This window comes from Musca autumnalis, unplaced genomic scaffold (assembly GCF_047663935.1).
Source record: "Musca autumnalis isolate F117 unplaced genomic scaffold, ASM4766393v1 scaffold_3, whole genome shotgun sequence".
In the NCBI taxonomy this organism is placed as follows: Eukaryota; Metazoa; Arthropoda; class Insecta; order Diptera; family Muscidae; genus Musca; species Musca autumnalis.
The window spans coordinates 153307483-153327390 of NW_027411866.1; the positions used below are offsets into that span (position 1 = coordinate 153307483).

The 19908-nt window shown below is 37.4% G+C and overlaps 1 protein-coding gene across 1 annotated transcript in view; it reads left to right on the forward strand.

The window, feature by feature from the left end:
* The window catches only part of LOC141397962 (probable cytochrome P450 313a4), a 45082-nt gene extending 25823 nt beyond the window's left edge, over positions 1-19259 (forward strand). The window contains exons 6-8 of the mRNA XM_073974994.1: positions 18212-18364; positions 18442-18877; positions 19005-19259. Of these exons, the coding sequence (XP_073831095.1) occupies positions 18212-18364; positions 18442-18877; positions 19005-19177 (762 nt within the window). The 3' untranslated portion in view covers positions 19178-19259. The remainder of the gene's footprint in view (positions 1-18211; positions 18365-18441; positions 18878-19004) is intronic.
* The last annotated feature ends 649 nt before the right edge of the window (positions 19260-19908 follow it).

Below are 19908 nucleotides of genomic sequence, written 5' to 3' on the forward strand. Positions count from 1 at the left end.
AAGACATGGGGGCATGGAAGATAATAAATTCTAAACAGCATTAATAGGCGAAAAAATAAACCTTAACGTAAAGGATGATCTTAGTACTTTATACTAGGAAACTAATTTTTCCTATTTACTTCAATACATTTCGTGGTGGGCGTATAAAAAGTTCAGCCCTGCCGAACTTAAAACGTCGTTTGCAATAGAGCTTTTGCCGGGTTTACCTTATTTATGAAGATTTATTTAACGTATGCTCTATGAAATTCACATTTGAAACCCAGTGGTTAAGTTAAGTAAAAACCTAATGCAATTTTTACTTGTTTAGTTTATTTTTGAACTTCTAGTGGCCATAGAATAACTAGTTATATAGTGCGGAATGCCCTTGTTAAAATACTCGTAATGGGTTACGAGTAGTAAGTTTATGTTGAGTGGTTATGTCTACTAAAAATTACTTTAAAATCCCATTTTTTGGTAAGGAATTTTTTGCTGGGGAGAACGTGGTCTTGGACAACTGATATGTAGGGTTACTATGATGCGTCATTTTTAAGACATGGTTGCACCATGGTGATTTGTGGTGTACTGTGGCTATATCCTTCTACCCTCGTAGAAGCGTCACGGTGCGCCTTAACTAACTTTAAATTAAAGGTGCTTACACCTGGGAAGTTTTTTAGGACTCTGGAACTACAATGTTAATAGATGAAAAAAATAAAAAAAAAATCGCTGCACACTGGTCGAAACCACTGATCTAGCGGCGCGAAAGTCAAAAAATCGAACTAGAAAATTGCGAAATATTTTCCATTGTATCGATTACAGACACTTTGCAGACAAAGATTTTATTTTTTAATTTTTGTTGTTATAAATATTTACTCAGTTATTCACTGTCAAATACAAGAGTTTTTGTTGCATCAGATTTTAAAAAATTTTTGCAAAAAAATTAACTTCATATTTGTTTAAATGTTAAATAAATTTGTAATAAAAATGGACAAGATATATTTTTAATTAATAGCAGAGGGTGTGATTTAAGTTATAAAAATTAGTTTGGGGTCTGGAGGTGCTTAGTTATATATCAATAAATTTTCAAAAAATTCAATTTTTTAGTGTTTTTATGGATTGTACGCGCTTGTTCCATAGAGTGCATCTTGTAAACTTGGCCGAACTTAGGTCCGATTATTTTTTGGGGAATGAAATTGGACTCTCTGGATACTGAATAACCACATTCGGGCTGCAAATATTTGCAAATCTTTTTATGACTGCACTTTTAAAATAAGGGATTTTGCATGAAATTCATACAAATTTAGCTGTGCATTTGTATGGGAGCTAAATCAAAATATGGACCTATCTTGAGAAATAATTGCAAGGAGGAGTTGTACCCCCGGAGACATTATAATACCATATTATAGCTAAATATGTTATTAAATATGGGATAACAAGTAAAAATTCAACGAATAGGGGGTACCATAAAAGGGGCTACATCGAAACATAAATCCGTATTGAAAATGTTTTGCAAGAAGATTTTGTACGCAGTGAGAACACGGAATGCAAAAGTACAGACAAGTTGAATTAAAAATGTGGTCATGATATTCAAAATACTTTAAATTGGGAGGTACGGTTACATGGGGGCTATATCAAAACGTGGACCTATGTTCGTAATTTTTGGTGGAAATATTTTGTGACCACTAGGAACCCTACGCACCAAATTACTAGAGTTGGGCAATCTCGTTCAATTGAACGATCCGGATCACTGTCCTCGTTCAAAGACGAATGAGTAACATCATAAAAACCAACGTGTGAAATTAAGTATACGCAGTTTTGTCAAAGAAATTACGAGTGTCCATTGAACGAGATAGTGATCCGGATCGTTCAATTGAACGAGATTGTCCAACTCTACAAATTACTGCTAATTTGCTACGGAATTGTGGCTTAAATCCTCAAAATACCGAAAATCGGAAGGTACCGTTATATGGAGGCTATACCAAAACATAAGCCGATATTGTTCATATTTGGCCCATTATTACCCACAGGTACAAGCTGAGATTGTGCAAAATTTCAGTGACGTATCTCAATTCGTTTGCAAGTTATGAATTTCGCGCCGCTAGATCAGTGCTTTCGACCACCGTGCGCTGGAGGGATTTTCAAATTAATCGCAGTCAAAGTTCACATTTTTAGAGGGTTTCTAGGTTTTCACGATTTTGCTTCGAAGCCGCGAGTCCCGTCGTAATGGGACTAAAGAAAATGTTGTAGCAGTGAAAATTTTCTTCAAGATTGACATCCTTATAAAACAATGACATGCACGGTGCGCCGTTACTAATTTTTAATGAAAACTGCTTGCACCTGGGAATTTTTTGCGGATTCTGAAACAGCAATGTTCATGTATGAGAAAAATCCAAACAACAAGAAAATATCTCCGAAGATATTTTCAAATAAATCGCGGTCAAAGTTCAATTTGTTAGGGTTTTTTAGGCTTTTACGATTTTGCTTGGACCTCTTCTTCTAGGTCATGAAGATTCTCCTGTCTGAATGGGTGGAGCATTATACACCATATGGTGATTGGGATGGTTCTCACGGTTGCATCCGAGCAGGTACTGCAACGAAAGCATGTGATTGTGTCGCTGTACTGGAAAAATATTTGCCTCTTCATGTAGATGGTCCACTGGAGTCATGAGTAGACACCCTGTTGCTGTTTTCAGGGCGACATTCGGAAGTGTACACATGTACCCAGCAAAAATACTCATTACAAATTGACCTACTCTATTATCATTTCAACAAAGGCATGTCAATAGAAATCAGTAGTTATTTTTTTGGCCACTAGAAAGTATTAAAATAATGAGAAAGTAGGTAAATTTGTAATGAGACTTTTTGCTGGATACATACACTGGTGTGCGAAATAATAGAGCCACAGTCGTCACTAATGCATTAAAAGTTTCTAAAACATTTTGCATTTTTATAATTAAATGGTCATATAATAATATATGGTAACATGGGGAGGGTGTGCCACGTATTTGTTTCATATGTTCTAATATCAACACCGTTAAAGTTTTTTCAAATATTATTTTTGAAAAAAATATAAGCATATCTTGGCTATTAGTTTTGATATATAAATGTTAATAATTTTGTTTTTAAACATGGTATAAGTAAAGAGGTAGATTTAAATGAAAACAATTTATAGAACCCTTGTTTTTCCTGAATTCCTAAAACGTCAAAATTAGTAAACACAAAAGCAACTAGTGGGTTTGTTTACAATACCATTTTTGAGCATTTTATAAAAAAACCCGAAAAATGAATGAAGTGACAAGGGTTTTCCACATAATTGAGTTGTGGATATGCATAGCTGATAAATTTCTTCCATACAAATGTTCTAAAATCAATTTAAAAAATCATTGAATTCGATTGTTTTTAAACTAGTTTGGCATATTATTCAAACAGCACACACACATACACATAATTTGTATATTGTATTGACGTTTAAGGAACAGTCAAAAGAAAAAATTAAAATTGACAGAAAGCTTTAGCTAACCTTTCTTATTAAACCATGGTTTTTAAAATATAATTTTTGAGAATTTACAAAATGTCTAAAAAGTGGCAAAGCTGCCCCATAGGTGTATGTAGTGGCTGTAGAGCTCGAACCGAATACTGCGTTCGTCCACACTTTGGATATCGTAATATTTCTTCGAATATTAAATGAAATTCGATGGTAGTGCTTATAGGCCCACTGCTTCGGGTACCTCTCCCACAAATGTTTGAAAATATTTGCTAAAATGATAAGCGCAATATCTCACAAACGTAGCAACGGATTTGGTCCAAATTTTCGATCTCGAAATTTTTTAGTTTTTTAGCTTAGTTTATGTTAAAATTTGGGCCGTATCGGTCCAATTGTTGGGGTACCACTCATACAAATGTTCAACACATTCTTGTAGTTGAGGGTCTGTTCGAGGATCCTTTGGACATTTTAACTGAAGTTTCCCTAGTGGCCCGATATTATGCTTTTCGTAGGCTAGGATGGTACAAAAGCCCTATCTATCGATATCCCCCACCGATTTTTGAGCTTTAATCCAATCCATATTTCTGTCGGTTCATAGTTCTGTTGGGAAAAAAGTGTTTCAATCCGCACAGGCTGAGGGTATATCTCTGTCGGCAAAGCCGACTGATTCTTTTTTATTTGTTTTTTGACATTTTGGCATATAACGGCCGAACCATTGAGATTTTCGATCCAACATGCAGACAAAAATTGTAGCCAAGACAGTAATTAAGAACTCTATAATACATCGCAAAAGCATTGGAATGCTCCTTCCTTAAAAGGAAGAAGGATCAATTGAAATCCGTTGTGACAAAAGAAGATATGTCCATTTAAATTTGAAAATGTAAGAAACCTAGATGTTTACTGCTTTTACCGTTAAAATAAAATAAAACAAATGTAACGTGGTTTTGTCGTAGGCTGGGGTAGACTCAGTCGTGTCCAGGGTCGCCATAAGGACCCACTAAACCTTACGGAATGAAAGACGAACAATCTCCCTTTCCTGGTAGTAATAATAGGAAGTTTATTTAAGTAAAACTAGTTTATAATCTACTGATGGTGTATTCGATAAGAAGGGTTTAATTGGCAGAAGTAGGACAGATCGTTGACGCTGGGGGAATCGGCAACTTGGGTTAACAGTATGGGGTTGAAAGCTTCGTACTTGACAAGTGGCTGGCGATGAGGTGATCGCTGCTTAAGGGGTAGTTTACACTATATGTAAATGTCATATGACATGAAATTTTCCATCATTATATAGTCGCTAATATGTGCAATATTGGGGATTTTCCCTACTCCATTTACTTTGTGCGTCCACACCAGCAAAAATGTAATAAAATTACGTCTCCACATTGCCTGCGTGGGTAGATATGGAATGTTTTTATTTCGTGTTATATGACATTTACATATAGTGTAAACTACCCCTTAACGACCGTTGTTCGGCTCGGATGTAGGCGCTTTGTTGAAGGCCGGCAACTCGGTGACTTGGTAGATGCTCTGGAAGTGGATGATTCGTTGTTCAGTGGTAGCCGATATAAGAATGATCGGCGTGACGGGTCGTTGCTGGATTGTGCATGATTTCACGATGATCGGGAACTGGGTTACTCGTTGTTTCGTAGAAGACGATTTGAAGATGATCGGGAACTCTAGGATTCGTTATTTGATATGATCGGTAATGCTATGCTCGTTGGTATGTTGAATGTGTACAAGATGTCCCTGCCGTGGGTTCTTCGGGCCGTCGGCAATTCGGGATGTGTTGAAGTGGTCCGGTGCTTCGGCGCTAGTGTCGCGGTGATCCGATCTCTCGGAGATCCCGTTTTCGTATTGGGGGTGATGCGCGTCAGTGGTGTTCGGCCACTCGGAGGCTCGGTCTTGTTGGTGTTCGTCCACTCGGTGATTCGTGTTGTGGGTGTTCGGCTACTCGGGGAATTCGTGTTATAGGTGTTCGGCCACTCGGGTATTCGGTGTTCGGCTACTCGGGGAATTCGTGTTGTAGGTGTTCGGCCACTCGGGGATTCGGTGTTCGGTGATACCGCACTTGGCTCGGCTGTTCGGGTTGTCGTTCGTTAGTGTTAGTTCTAAGTTAGCCTCTACGGTATTCTACGAGTACTGACTAGTGGAAAAACCCCCGAAGGTGGAGTGAAACAACACCCGAGGGTGGAGTAGAACAACACCCGAGGGTGGAGTGGAAAAACACCCGAAGGTGGAGTGGAACAACACCCGAAAGTGCAGTGAATGTATTAGCCACCGCGCAAAGGGGTAGCTCTCAAAAATACTTCCCAACCTCTTAACACTCTCGTGTCGGTTGGCGGACTACGAACACAACAATTGTACTAAAGCCCGTATGGCTGGCTCCCTGCAGTAGCAAGCCTCTCTTTCCCCAACGAAACTGGAATATTAATGTGTACAGTCGCACAGAGCAATTGAGAATTACTAGTTATTATGATGGCGCTTGCCTGAGATTGCACTGTAACACACACATCCCACAGAAATGCAAGCGAACCCAACAGTGTGTATGGATTGACAGGTTGTGACGCTGTTGGGTAGTGGGGCGTTGCTGTTCTCTGTTGGCCGGTTGTATTGTTGTTGTGGTAGTGGGCGTCGCTGTTGTTGGTTTTATTTTATGTCACGTTACACGAAGTGACCCAAAGGAACTAAAGGCATTCTCGTTCTCCATGGATTCCAACACGATAGAATTTTGCATTAGCACGCTTGAATTTTTTCCTGATCAACTTTTGTAGCACAGTGCCATTCAACGACATTTTCCGAAAAGTTTGCACTTTCTCAAAGCCAAAACCGCCTGAAGGAGCATTCCAATACTGCGATGTATTAGAGAGTTCCTAATTACTATCATGGCTACAATGTTTGTCTTTGTGTTGGATCAAAAATCCTAATGGTTTGGCCGTTATATGCCAAAATGTCAAAAAAAACGTGGATAAAAATTTTAAAGTCAAAATCGGCAGGCTCAATTTTCACCGTAGACCTATGGTCTAGTGGACTTTTTTGCTCAGTTCAATCCCAGGAATCAGAAACCCGAAGGGACTTCAATATATTTATCAAATTTTCTTTGCAAAATGTGCTAGAAATAGCATGATAGAGGCATTTTACAAGAATAGAATGTTCGGAAGAGATGTGAACTACATTCCAGTGGATATTTCTTTTAACGAGAAGTTAGCGAGAAATGTAACAGTTTTGAAGATATGGTGCGAAATATACGAAATAAAGGAATTTTTATTTATATTATAGCCCTATCTATCGATATCCCCCACCGATTTTTGAGCTTTAATCCAATCCATATTTCTGTCGGTTCATAGTTCTGTTGGGAAAAAAGTGTTTCAATCCGCACAGGCTGAGGGTATATCTCTGTCGGCAAAGCCGACTGATTCTTTTTTATTTGTTTTTTGACATTTTGGCATATAACGGCCGAACCATTGAGATTTTCGATCCAACATGCAGACAAAAATTGTAGCCAAGACAGTAATTAAGAACTCTATAATACATCGCAAAAGCATTGGAATGCTCCTTCCTTAAAAGGAAGAAGGATCAATTGAAATCCGTTGTGACAAAAGAAGATATGTCCATTTAAATTTGAAAATGTAAGAAACCTAGATGTTTACTGCTTTTACCGTTAAAATAAAATAAAACAAATGTAACGTGGTTTTGTCGTAGGCTGGGGTAGACTCAGTCGTGTCCAGGGTCGCCATAAGGACCCACTAAACCTTACGGAATGAAAGACGAACAATCTCCCTTTCCTGGTAGTAATAATAGGAAGTTTATTTAAGTAAAACTAGTTTATAATCTACTGATGGTGTATTCGATAAGAAGGGTTTAATTGGCAGAAGTAGGACAGATCGTTGACGCTGGGGGAATCGGCAACTTGGGTTAACAGTATGGGGTTGAAAGCTTCGTACTTGACAAGTGGCTGGCGATGAGGTGATCGCTGCTTAAGGGGTAGTTTACACTATATGTAAATGTCATATGACATGAAATTTTCCATCATTATATAGTCGCTAATATGTGCAATATTGGGGATTTTCCCTACTCCATTTACTTTGTGCGTCCACACCAGCAAAAATGTAATAAAATTACGTCTCCACATTGCCTGCGTGGGTAGATATGGAATGTTTTTATTTCGTGTTATATGACATTTACATATAGTGTAAACTACCCCTTAACGACCGTTGTTCGGCTCGGATGTAGGCGCTTTGTTGAAGGCCGGCAACTCGGTGACTTGGTAGATGCTCTGGAAGTGGATGATTCGTTGTTCAGTGGTAGCCGATATAAGAATGATCGGCGTGACGGGTCGTTGCTGGATTGTGCATGATTTCACGATGATCGGGAACTGGGTTACTCGTTGTTTCGTAGAAGACGATTTGAAGATGATCGGGAACTCTAGGATTCGTTATTTGATATGATCGGTAATGCTATGCTCGTTGGTATGTTGAATGTGTACAAGATGTCCCTGCCGTGGGTTCTTCGGGCCGTCGGCAATTCGGGATGTGTTGAAGTGGTCCGGTGCTTCGGCGCTAGTGTCGCGGTGATCCGATCTCTCGGAGATCCCGTTTTCGTATTGGGGGTGATGCGCGTCAGTGGTGTTCGGCCACTCGGAGGCTCGGTCTTGTTGGTGTTCGTCCACTCGGTGATTCGTGTTGTGGGTGTTCGGCTACTCGGGGAATTCGTGTTATAGGTGTTCGGCCACTCGGGTATTCGGTGTTCGGCTACTCGGGGAATTCGTGTTGTAGGTGTTCGGCCACTCGGGGATTCGGTGTTCGGTGATACCGCACTTGGCTCGGCTGTTCGGGTTGTCGTTCGTTAGTGTTAGTTCTAAGTTAGCCTCTACGGTATTCTACGAGTACTGACTAGTGGAAAAACCCCCGAAGGTGGAGTGAAACAACACCCGAGGGTGGAGTAGAACAACACCCGAGGGTGGAGTGGAAAAACACCCGAAGGTGGAGTGGAACAACACCCGAAAGTGCAGTGAATGTATTAGCCACCGCGCAAAGGGGTAGCTCTCAAAAATACTTCCCAACCTCTTAACACTCTCGTGTCGGTTGGCGGACTACGAACACAACAATTGTACTAAAGCCCGTATGGCTGGCTCCCTGCAGTAGCAAGCCTCTCTTTCCCCAACGAAACTGGAATATTAATGTGTACAGTCGCACAGAGCAATTGAGAATTACTAGTTATTATGATGGCGCTTGCCTGAGATTGCACTGTAACACACACATCCCACAGAAATGCAAGCGAACCCAACAGTGTGTATGGATTGACAGGTTGTGACGCTGTTGGGTAGTGGGGCGTTGCTGTTCTCTGTTGGCCGGTTGTATTGTTGTTGTGGTAGTGGGCGTCGCTGTTGTTGGTTTTATTTTATGTCACGTTACACGAAGTGACCCAAAGGAACTAAAGGCATTCTCGTTCTCCATGGATTCCAACACGATAGAATTTTGCATTAGCACGCTTGAATTTTTTCCTGATCAACTTTTGTAGCACAGTGCCATTCAACGACATTTTCCGAAAAGTTTGCACTTTCTCAAAGCCAAAACCGCCTGAAGGAGCATTCCAATACTGCGATGTATTAGAGAGTTCCTAATTACTATCATGGCTACAATGTTTGTCTTTGTGTTGGATCAAAAATCCTAATGGTTTGGCCGTTATATGCCAAAATGTCAAAAAAAACGTGGATAAAAATTTTAAAGTCAAAATCGGCAGGCTCAATTTTCACCGTAGACCTATGGTCTAGTGGACTTTTTTGCTCAGTTCAATCCCAGGAATCAGAAACCCGAAGGGACTTCAATATATTTATCAAATTTTCTTTGCAAAATGTGCTAGAAATAGCATGATAGAGGCATTTTACAAGAATAGAATGTTCGGAAGAGATGTGAACTACATTCCAGTGGATATTTCTTTTAACGAGAAGTTAGCGAGAAATGTAACAGTTTTGAAGATATGGTGCGAAATATACGAAATAAAGGAATTTTTATTTATATTATATATTTTGAGGCAACAAATGCAATTTTTCGAGGTGAATTATTCTCCAAACATTTTATTAATGCTCTTATCTACAAGTTTGCTTCAGAGTTTTAAGCAAGATTCGAATTGCTTTCAGAGATATTTCGTCAGGATATTAGACAGGATATGTTTATGCATGTTCTCGTGGGAAACTCGTCTGTGCATAGAACCAAAACTGCTGTTCGTACGCGTAGCACAGTGTGTAGTGTGTACCTCTGCAAATCAGAAGTTCCCATGATCAAATCCAGTTTTACTAATGTAGACCCCGTAAGGGCAAGCCCATATATTTTTTAAAATACAGGGGAAAGTCTCTATTTTACGATAAAAAAATCCAGCTGCCCCATCTGCCACCCTGTAAGTTATTGCCCTTATACCACGCTTGTAAAAACGCCAAAATACCGAAAATCTGGAGGTACGTTTTTATGGGAGCTTTATCCCAAACGTGGACCTATATTGAACATTTTTTGCAAGGAGTTATGTTGTTCCCTCAGAACTCAAAATGCAAGAATTTCAGCCAAATCAGTTTCGGCTAAAATCGTCAAAATATAAAAAAAAATTAGGCGGTAACTTTATATGGGGGCTACACCCAAATGTGGACCTACATCCATTAAAATTTGTTTTCTCTCTTTTGGGCTCGTTATAAAACTATGTTAAACATTTCGAGGCGGTAACTCGATTAGAACTTTTTATGTCACTCCTTTCCATGCGAGTGGGACCACTGTGCAGTGTGTATTTGTACCGCAACTGTGGTTCTTCCGATTTATATTTAATACAAACTGTATTATTCTTGATTTATATGTATGTTTAAGGAGTTTTTATGTATATATTTTTATTGTCTTCCCATCGCCAGTTAAGATTTCGACGAGCTCCCCAACAGTACTCAATTAAAAAATGTTCTTCTCATAAATTAACGCAAAAATGTTCGCAAATTATTTTATTTTAAAAGAAATTGTTGGAAAGGTTAACACGCTTTTCTGTTTTTGGAAGAATTAATGCCGGTGCGCTTGTAGGAATGTACAAACTGACTAATGTATGTACTTGTAAGGACCTCTAACAATTGCTAACAAAATGTAACGAACGGAGTGCCTTTTTCAGGACTCCGTCTGAACTGCATCCGGATGCTATTAAAATATGAGAATGCGGTTAAAATGTAAGGAATTGGAGTACATTTTTCACGACTCTGATTGAACTACATCTGGATGCAGCTAAAACGTGAGAAATGGATGTCATTCGTTAGATCGCAACCGAATGCGCATCAAATGTGGTGCCTTTTTCACCACTCCGTTAGAACTGCATCAAAACATTGCACTACTTCAAAATAATTTTGCTGGTTATGCATAAAGCGAGTAGTTTAGATTGTTCCCAGTAAAAATTCGGATTCGTAAGTCATTATGGAACCTATTAGAAAATAATTTATCAAGGTAAAAACCACTTACTTCACTACTTACTTAGTAATGCGTACAGTGGCACAGTGCGTGTGTGTCCGACTGCAAATCCATCGGCACGCGAGTTTTTTGTTTTTTGGCGCGATATTTCAGAGCATTTAATGCACCTTTAACCAGCGTACGTAAAAATACTTTAAATAACATTTCGAATCGTTTCGTATTTTCCATAGGAACAACATAACCCACGTTGGCCGAGCTCGCTGTTTAGTTTCGTTTTGTTTATATTCGTGAGTGCGAACAACACGAAAAGCGAAAAGTACTCAACTCCACAAGAGCAGATAGAAAACTAAATACATAGTACTAAACACATGTGAATAAATCAAAAACGTTTGGTGATTGATAAAATGATCACTGTGGTATGTTGATGTTAGTTTATAGGGTTCCCAGCAAACCAAATGTCGGATGTCCGACACGTCTGAACAATTTCGGAAGCAACGTCGTTCAGATTTCGTTCCGATTTCTAAACGATTTTTCGGAGCGGAAATAGTTCAGATTTTGTACCGATTTCGGAACGAATGTCGGAAAGAAATTTCCTTTCCGAATTTCCCAAGGATTTTCTTCAGATTTCGTTACGAAATCGGATCGAAATCGATACGATTTCGCTCCGACATTTCGTTCCGAAATTATGTCAACCACTTCATACAACTTTCGTTAAGATATCGTTACGATTTCGGATCAGACATCGGACGTATCGTCCGAATTTTGTTCCGATTTCGTTAAGATGTCGGTACGATTGGTTTGCTGGGTTGTTAAGCAATCACACTTGTGTGTGTGCCTGAGTGTCGTATTTGTTTTCTGTAACTATTTATTAAAACAAACCAAATTTAAACTTTTAAGTAGAAAAAATATCAAAAGGGCTTTAGTAATCGCAGTCGGTGCGGAAACTTTTTTCACCAAATCGACTTAAAAACGCGTTTTTGTTATCAGCACAATTTTGCCTACATGGTACTGGGGTGGTATTTTTTTTTTTTTTTTTTTGGTTATAACCCCAGTGTACATCCCACCACAAATATAACATATAACATTTGCTCAAAGAGTGACATATCTAAAAAAACAAGTAAGAAAAGTCTATAGTCAGACGGAGCCGACCATGGGATACCCTATACCACTATCCCTGGACAATCGCTCTCCACGGAACTTCTTTTCAATGATTGTGAAAATTTAATTATCAATTATCAGAGATGTAATGTATAATACTTATGACCAAAACCAAAAAGTTATCTAGCATGACAAAGACATTTTTGTAGCAGGAAAGGAAAATTTAGTTCACACAAACTAAAATGTAATGAAACCCACTTATGTAGTACTACTACTTCCGTTGTTTAACCTCTACGTTATTGAAATGTTTACCAATTTCACACAAAAGTTTCAGTCCATTTTATTATCTGATCTTTACGTTGGTTTGTACGCTTCTTCTTCATCATAAATTCAAACTTTGTTTAGAATTTTGCGGGTTATTATTTTGACCTACAGAGCCGCTACAAAATTGGTTAAAATTTTGGTCCCTTTTATCCCCTGAACATTTCACGATCATCACCAAAAACTAATCATTTCTATTATGGCCCGAACCCAACCTCCTTAAAAAATTCGTTACAATTGGTCCATAATTGCGGCCTTAAGCTTGTTTACAATTTTTAATGGACGGACACACATCGCTAAATCGCTTTATCTCGTCGAGATTTGAATTTTAGCATACCAAATAAGGGGTCTACACGCAGAGAAAAAAATATGTTTGATCCAACAATATTCCAAGAGCAAAATATGTATTGTTAACATATTGTTGGATTCCTCATGTAGTATTGTAAATCCAAAAATAGTTTGTGTCAACTGAACAATATTTCTCTCTTTTCTTCGAAAATTTGTTTCTCTTCTCTCGCTATTCGATGCCGTGTTGAAAAAACAATTTTGGTGAGTTGTGGTGTGTTTGTATGACATGCTGCCTTTACCTTTGTTTTTGTGTGTATGTGAGACTCTTGTTTTTATTTGTTTCTGTTTTGCTTCATTCTTCTTTCCTTTTCATGTTTGTTATGGTGTTTAATTATTCCTTATGTTGTGGTGGGTTCCTTGTGGCTTTTTGTTTGTCTTTGTTGTCAGCCAATGCAGCAAACCATGTATTGTGTTCATCAATGATTGCAATATTATACGCGACATTTATATCCAAGTTATGCGAAAAGTGTATATGAGAAGTATATGCACTCAAATCAAAAATTTCTGGGCTGGTTTTCTGTATTGACAATACTTTTTGTAAACAAAATTAGATTATGATAGTTCCTACAATCGGTATTGTTAACGATTTTAACAATATTGCGGAAATTCGAAAGTTGTTTTTGTTTTCTATGTTTGGAACAAAAGATGGTATTTTTGGATTTGGATTACAATGTTTGAACAAAACAAATACATTTTTGGAACCAAAACATATATTTTTGTTCCAACAAAAGCGAAAAATATTTTTTCTCTGCGTGTAGGACGAATATTTCGTGGTGTTACATAAACTTTTGGAGAGACAATAAGTAGCATGGGATAAAAATGTGGTTCTCTACACAGAACCCATTATATATTAAGCAGTAGGCCCGTTATCTAGCAAACACTTTATTGCAATTTACATCAGAGGAAAGGTCAGTAGTTTTTTTTCCATATGTAGGCTACTTTGAGAAGTATATATGTCCTCAAGGAATTAAAATATCGACCAAAAATACAATTTTTATATTTTTCATACAAAAGTAATGGTCCATTTCACCCGCTAAAGAATATCAGATCATCATTCAAAATTGTAGGCACCTTTTTCGACCTATACTCTTACCCGATGCAACATTTCGTGACTATTGATGTATAATTGCGCCTTCTAGCGAGTTTATTATTACACTACAAACAAATAATGGAATATATTAGGCTGTAACTTTGTTATCTTAGCATGTACACCAACATAATTGGAATCAGTTGAAAGGTCAAGCGTTCCACTTTCAAGTATATCTCACTTGTCCGGAATGTCACTTCCAGGAATTAAGATATAAGCTGTAAATTAAAAATTTTCACAATTTTCACACAAAAGTTTTGGTCCATTTAACCCTCTAAATATTATCCGATCGCCATCTCAAATTGCAAGCTTCTCCTTTGTGATATACTCTTACCTTATTTAAAATTACGCGTTGATCGGACTATTATTGAGACCTACAGAACCGCTAGAAAATTGGATAAATATTATGTTTTTGGTCCTTCTCACCCGCTAAATATTTCACGATCATCACCAATAAGAATAGGGATCTATTCTGATCTGAACCCGACCTCCATACAAAATTTCGTGACGATCGGTCCATAATTGCGGCCTGGAGCGTGTTTACAATTTATAATGGACAGACGGACGGACGGAGGGACGGACGGACACACATCTCAAAATCGCTTTATCTCGTCGAGATATGAAGATTGGTATACCACATTGGGGTTCTCCGACGAATATTTCGCGGTGTTACATGAATTTTTACCAAAACAAACTTATAATACCCTTTTCCACATTGTGGTATAGGGTATAATCACGAGGGGAGAAAAACGCGTTTGAAATTTGACTTCCAAACTTAAAAAGGTTGTTTCAAAAACAAGTGAGCAAAGGCTATAGTCGGGACGGGGCCGACCATGTGATGCCCTACACCACTACCCCTGTGCATAAGCTTTTCACTGGTAAACATTTCTTTTAGGGAATATAATCCGACTACCACCAAAAATAATATGGCTCTTTCTCTCTGGGACCTCCATAAATAAGCAACCAAAATTTCTTGACCATCCGATTAAAATTACGACCCGTAGCTTGATTGCAAAAAATTGAAGAATTGGATGCATTACCGACTTGTTTGACCACCTTCGCCAACCTGCTTTACACAAATGTAAAGTTAATATTTTCTTCTTCCATTGACAGGCTTTGCCGTTGGAATACACCTACCTATATATTGACAAAGAATAAAACTTTGAATTTGTCTCCAAATGAGTTTTTCCCCATTCCGACCCCTAAAAATTATCAGACTATCACCAAAATCAATAGGCTTCTCCCTCTGTGGGGCCCCCATCTACCACCAAAAATTTCGTCACTATCCGATTAAAATTCCAACTTCTAGCGTGATTACAAAAAATGGAAAAATTGGGTATATTACTGAATTTTGCAATATCTGGGTTTGCTCACTTACGCCAACATACTTTGCATCAATATAAACGAGATCTTTTCTTCTTCCATTGACGGGTATTTCTTTTTGGAATACTCCAACCAGATGCGGAGATATTCGCATAAGAAAAAACGTTGACTTTTCTCCACATAAGCTTTTCGCTTATTCCGACTCCTGAATATTATCCGACCATCACCAAACTAAATAGGCTTCTTCCTCGTCGGGACCCGCATCAACTCCCAAAAAATTCGTAACGATCCGATCAAAATTGCGATCTGTAGCGTGATTACAAAAAAATCGGAAAAGTGGGATGCATTACCGACTATGGCGATATCTCTCTTGTTTGAGCAGCTACGACAACCTTTACATCGTTTTAAAGGTGATATTTTCTACTTTCCTTGCCAGGTTTTACTTTAGATATACCTCTTAAAGAAGCAGAGATATTGGCTTTGAAATAAAACGTAGACCTTTTCTCCAAATAAGTTTTTGCCTATTCCGACCCCTGAATATTATCCGACCATCATTAAAATCAGTAGGCTTCTTCCTCTGTGGGACCCTCATTAACCCCCAAAAATTCGTGACGATCCGATCAAAATTGCGACCTGTAGCGTGATTACAAAAAAAATCGGAAAATCGGATGCATTATCGACTATTGCCATATCTCTGCTATTTGACCACATACGACAACCTACTTTACATCGTTGTAAAGGTGATATTTTCTACTTTCATTGCCAGGTTCTGCTATAGATATACCTCTTAAAGAAACAGAAATATTGGCTTTGAAATAAAATGTTGACTTTTCTCCAAATAAGTGTTTGCCCATTCCTACCCCTAAATATTATCCGACCATCACCAAAATCAATAGGCTTCTTCATCTGTGAGACCCCCATCAACCCTCAAATTTTCGTGCCGATCCGATCAAAATTGCGACCTGTAGCGTAATTTCCAAAAAATTAAAAAAAATGGGATGTATTACAGACTATTGCGATATCTCCGTTATTTGGTTATCTACGCCGACCTAGTTTGCATCATTATAAAGACGGGATATTTTACTTTCATAGTCAGGCTTTGCTTTTGGAAAGTTTTCAACCAAAGTTGTGATATTCGTCAAAATAATTAAAATCGCAAAAATGAATATTGGGGTTTTATTTGCTACTATTGTGATATCTTCGTTGTCTGATCACCTACGAGTACCTACTTTACATCATTAGAAGGTTTTGCTTTTGGTATACCTCATATAGAAGCTGAGATATTCACTTTGAAAAAAAACGTTGTCTTTTTATCCACCTAAATTTTTTGCCCTTTCCGACCTTTATCCGACCATCACCAAAATCAATAGGCTTCTTCCCCTCCGAGACCCCCATCAGCATGCAAAATTTTGTGACGATCCGATCAAAATTGCGACCTGTATCGTGATTACAAGGTTTAGATGGATCGACTCAGCTCGTCGAGACATTCATTTTGGTATATATAAGTATGGGTCTACGACCATTATTTCGATGCGTTACAAACTTTTTGGCCAAAACCAACTTATAATACCCTCCCCACATAGTGGTGTAGGGTATAAAAAGTAAAATGACTACTTGGACCATTATTGTAGAGAGGTAGCCAGATATCAGTGCCAAATTTCTGTGCAAGATCAAGCCTGATTTGAAGTGTTTTATTTATAGACTCAACTTTTTTTGATGAGTTATGCCAAACTTGTAGAAAATAAGCTGTAACTCGTTGAGTTTTAGAGATATCAAATTTGACACAAGTTAAAGTAGAAGTCGTAGAATAAGTAAATGCCTTTTAGCTTATCACGGTGCTCCTGAAGCAACTTTAAATGGAAGGTGTTTACACCTGGGAAGTTTTTGCGGATTTTGAAACTACAATGTTCACAGATGAGAAAAATCAAAAAAACAAAAAATCGCCGGAGCGCTTTTTAAATAAAACGCGATTCAAGTTGACATTTTTAAGAATTTTTTAGGTTTTCACGATTTTGCTTGGAAGCCGCAAGTCCTATCGAAATGGGACTATATCTCAATTACGGTAAAACCTACGAAATTATTATAAGGGTCAATCTTGTAGAGAATTTTCATAGCTGCAAGATTTTCTCTAGTCCCATTTCGATAGGACTTGCGGCTTTCAAGCAAAATCGTGAAAACCTAAAAAACCCTAGAAATGTCAACTTGAATCGCGATTTATTTAAAAAGCGCTCCAGCGATTTTTCTCACCTATGAACATTGTTCATAGGTTGCTGTTTCAAAATCCGCAAAAACTTCCCAGATGTAAGCACCTTCCATTTGAAGTTGCTTCCAGAACACCGTGTTGTTTTTTACCTTCTAGTGGCCATAGAATAATTAGTTATTTTTATTTTATAGAAAGTAAAAAATAACGAATAGTTGTTTGTGTTGCTTTTGACAGTTGACTCTTAGTGAAATAATCTGACTTTGACGTAATTGGGGCCCTGAAGTGTCACATCGATACAAAGCAAGTTATCATTACAGTTTATCGAATCTACTCAAAAACTATTGATCATTAACATTCATCACGCTGATCCACTGCCATCGATAATCTTCTTCGAAGTGCAGTACCACAATAGCCTTGTTCCTTTACTTTTTTAAGGGTAAAAGTGGTAAGAGTTAACTGACAAAATTACCACTTTTACAAAACAATGTCAGGAAGAAACATAAAAATTAAATTTTCTTCTTTTATTTCACTGTTTTTAATTTTGTTTTGTCAGCGTTCGCTTTTTCTTTTGTTTTTGGTATTTTCTTCATTGCCAAATAATCGTCAAACAAATGTCGAAAAATCAGTTCTACCATTTGTTACCCTATTAAATTTGTCTGGTCGCCTTTGGTAGAAGATAACGCAATGTTTGCTCTCTCTCTCTTAAAAATTGTTTCAAGTTTTACCACTTTATGGGGTTAAGGAACGCTTTGCAGGTTATAAATGGTAAGAAATGGTAACCTCAGGCAAGTAAAGGAACACAACTAATATTATACGACGACATTGTGTTAGAACATTAAGTGTTTGTGGGCCTCAAATGGTTTAATAAGTGGTTTTCTATCATATTTCTTTATAATTTTCTTTTTGAATCTAGTTTGATACAGAATTAAAATTATTTTTCCTTTCAGACCTACAAATACTATTCCAAAGAAATTCAAAATGATATAGAATATTTGGATAATCAAGATATTTCCGTTGCTAAATACATCAATGCAGCAATAGAACGTAATATACTTGAAAGGGAACTTGCCATATCAAGCATGATACACTTATTTGGTGCGGTATGTTATTTCACATTCAACAATATAAAATTCAAATATAAGTAAAATACAAATTATATATGTATCTCTCAATTCAGTCTTTTGAACCCAATTCATCTGCTTTGTATTTAACCATACTTATGCTGGCCATGCATCCGGAATATCAAGAAAAAGCCTATGTTGAAATATGTAAACAGTTTCCCGATAATGATGGCGGAGAGTTTAAAATAACGTATGAACAAATCACACAACTTACCTATCTTGATATGTTTATAAAGGAGACAATGCGTCTATTTCCTGCAATTCCCATGTTTGGACGTTTAACTATTGGTGGAGATCTAACACTGAGTAATGGCATTATTATACCTGAACGTCTTGAACTGGCAATAGATGTTTATAATTTGCATCGTAATAAAGATATATGGGGTCCTGATGCAGATACCTTCGATCCGGACAATTTTTTACCGGCTAACGTCGAGAAACGGCATCCATACGCGTTTATGCCATTTGGCAAAGGCATGCGATTTTGTATAGGTAAGATATATAATTTATACTGGTTCGTATAAAATACTGTGATTTCGAAACTACGATTCTTATTTTAATTTAACCTATTCATAAATAAATTAATAAACAATGAAAATGTCTATTTTTTATTTTCTAGGAATGCGTTATGCCGAAATGAGCATCAGAGTTGCAATGGCTAAACTAATAAAACGTTACAAATTTTCAACCACAGCTAAATTAGAAGATTTAGTGTTACAAAATCATATAACCTTACATTTGGCTAACCATCCTCCGCTTACTATTGCGAAGAGAAGAAAATTATATATCTAATTTTTTATTTTATTATATCTATATAAATAAAAATCAATTGTCGTTCGTTGGTAATGGCATCAGTTGATAACGGCTGAACCGATTTGGATAATTCTTTTATTTGAAATGTTAGTTATAACCCAACTTACACTATGTTTACATTTACGAAATCTACTCCATTTCAACTGTCAATTCCATTGCTCAAACGTCAAATGAAATCCAGTCGATTTCAGATGAGTTTTCATTTGACGTATAGGCAAAGCAATTGACAGTTGAAATCAAGTGGATTTTGTAAATGTAAACATAGTATTAGGTTTTTATGCATCGACCACGCCAACTTTTTTCAACTTTCATCCTTTCTACAAAAACTACTGTACTGATTTTCCTGAAATTGTAAGGGTATGTACAGCGACGGCCCCCGGCGAAAATAGGCTACATATTTTGTTGAATTTCGGAAGGGGCGGGGTACTTCCCCTATAACCTATTTCTTTAAAAATGCTATATTTACAATAATTACAAATGTATCGGTTTGGAAAATTATTGGCGAGACACGTACTTATTGGGACCCAAAGACTTGACAACGCCCACTTTTTTAAAATAACTACGGAACCGATTTTACTGAGATGTTCAGGGAATGTACAGGGATGGCTCTCGGTGAAAATAGGCTGCATATTGATATTTAAAAAACTCTACATTTGCAATAATAACGAATGTATCGGTTTGAAAATTTACGAATTAATTTAGAATCTATG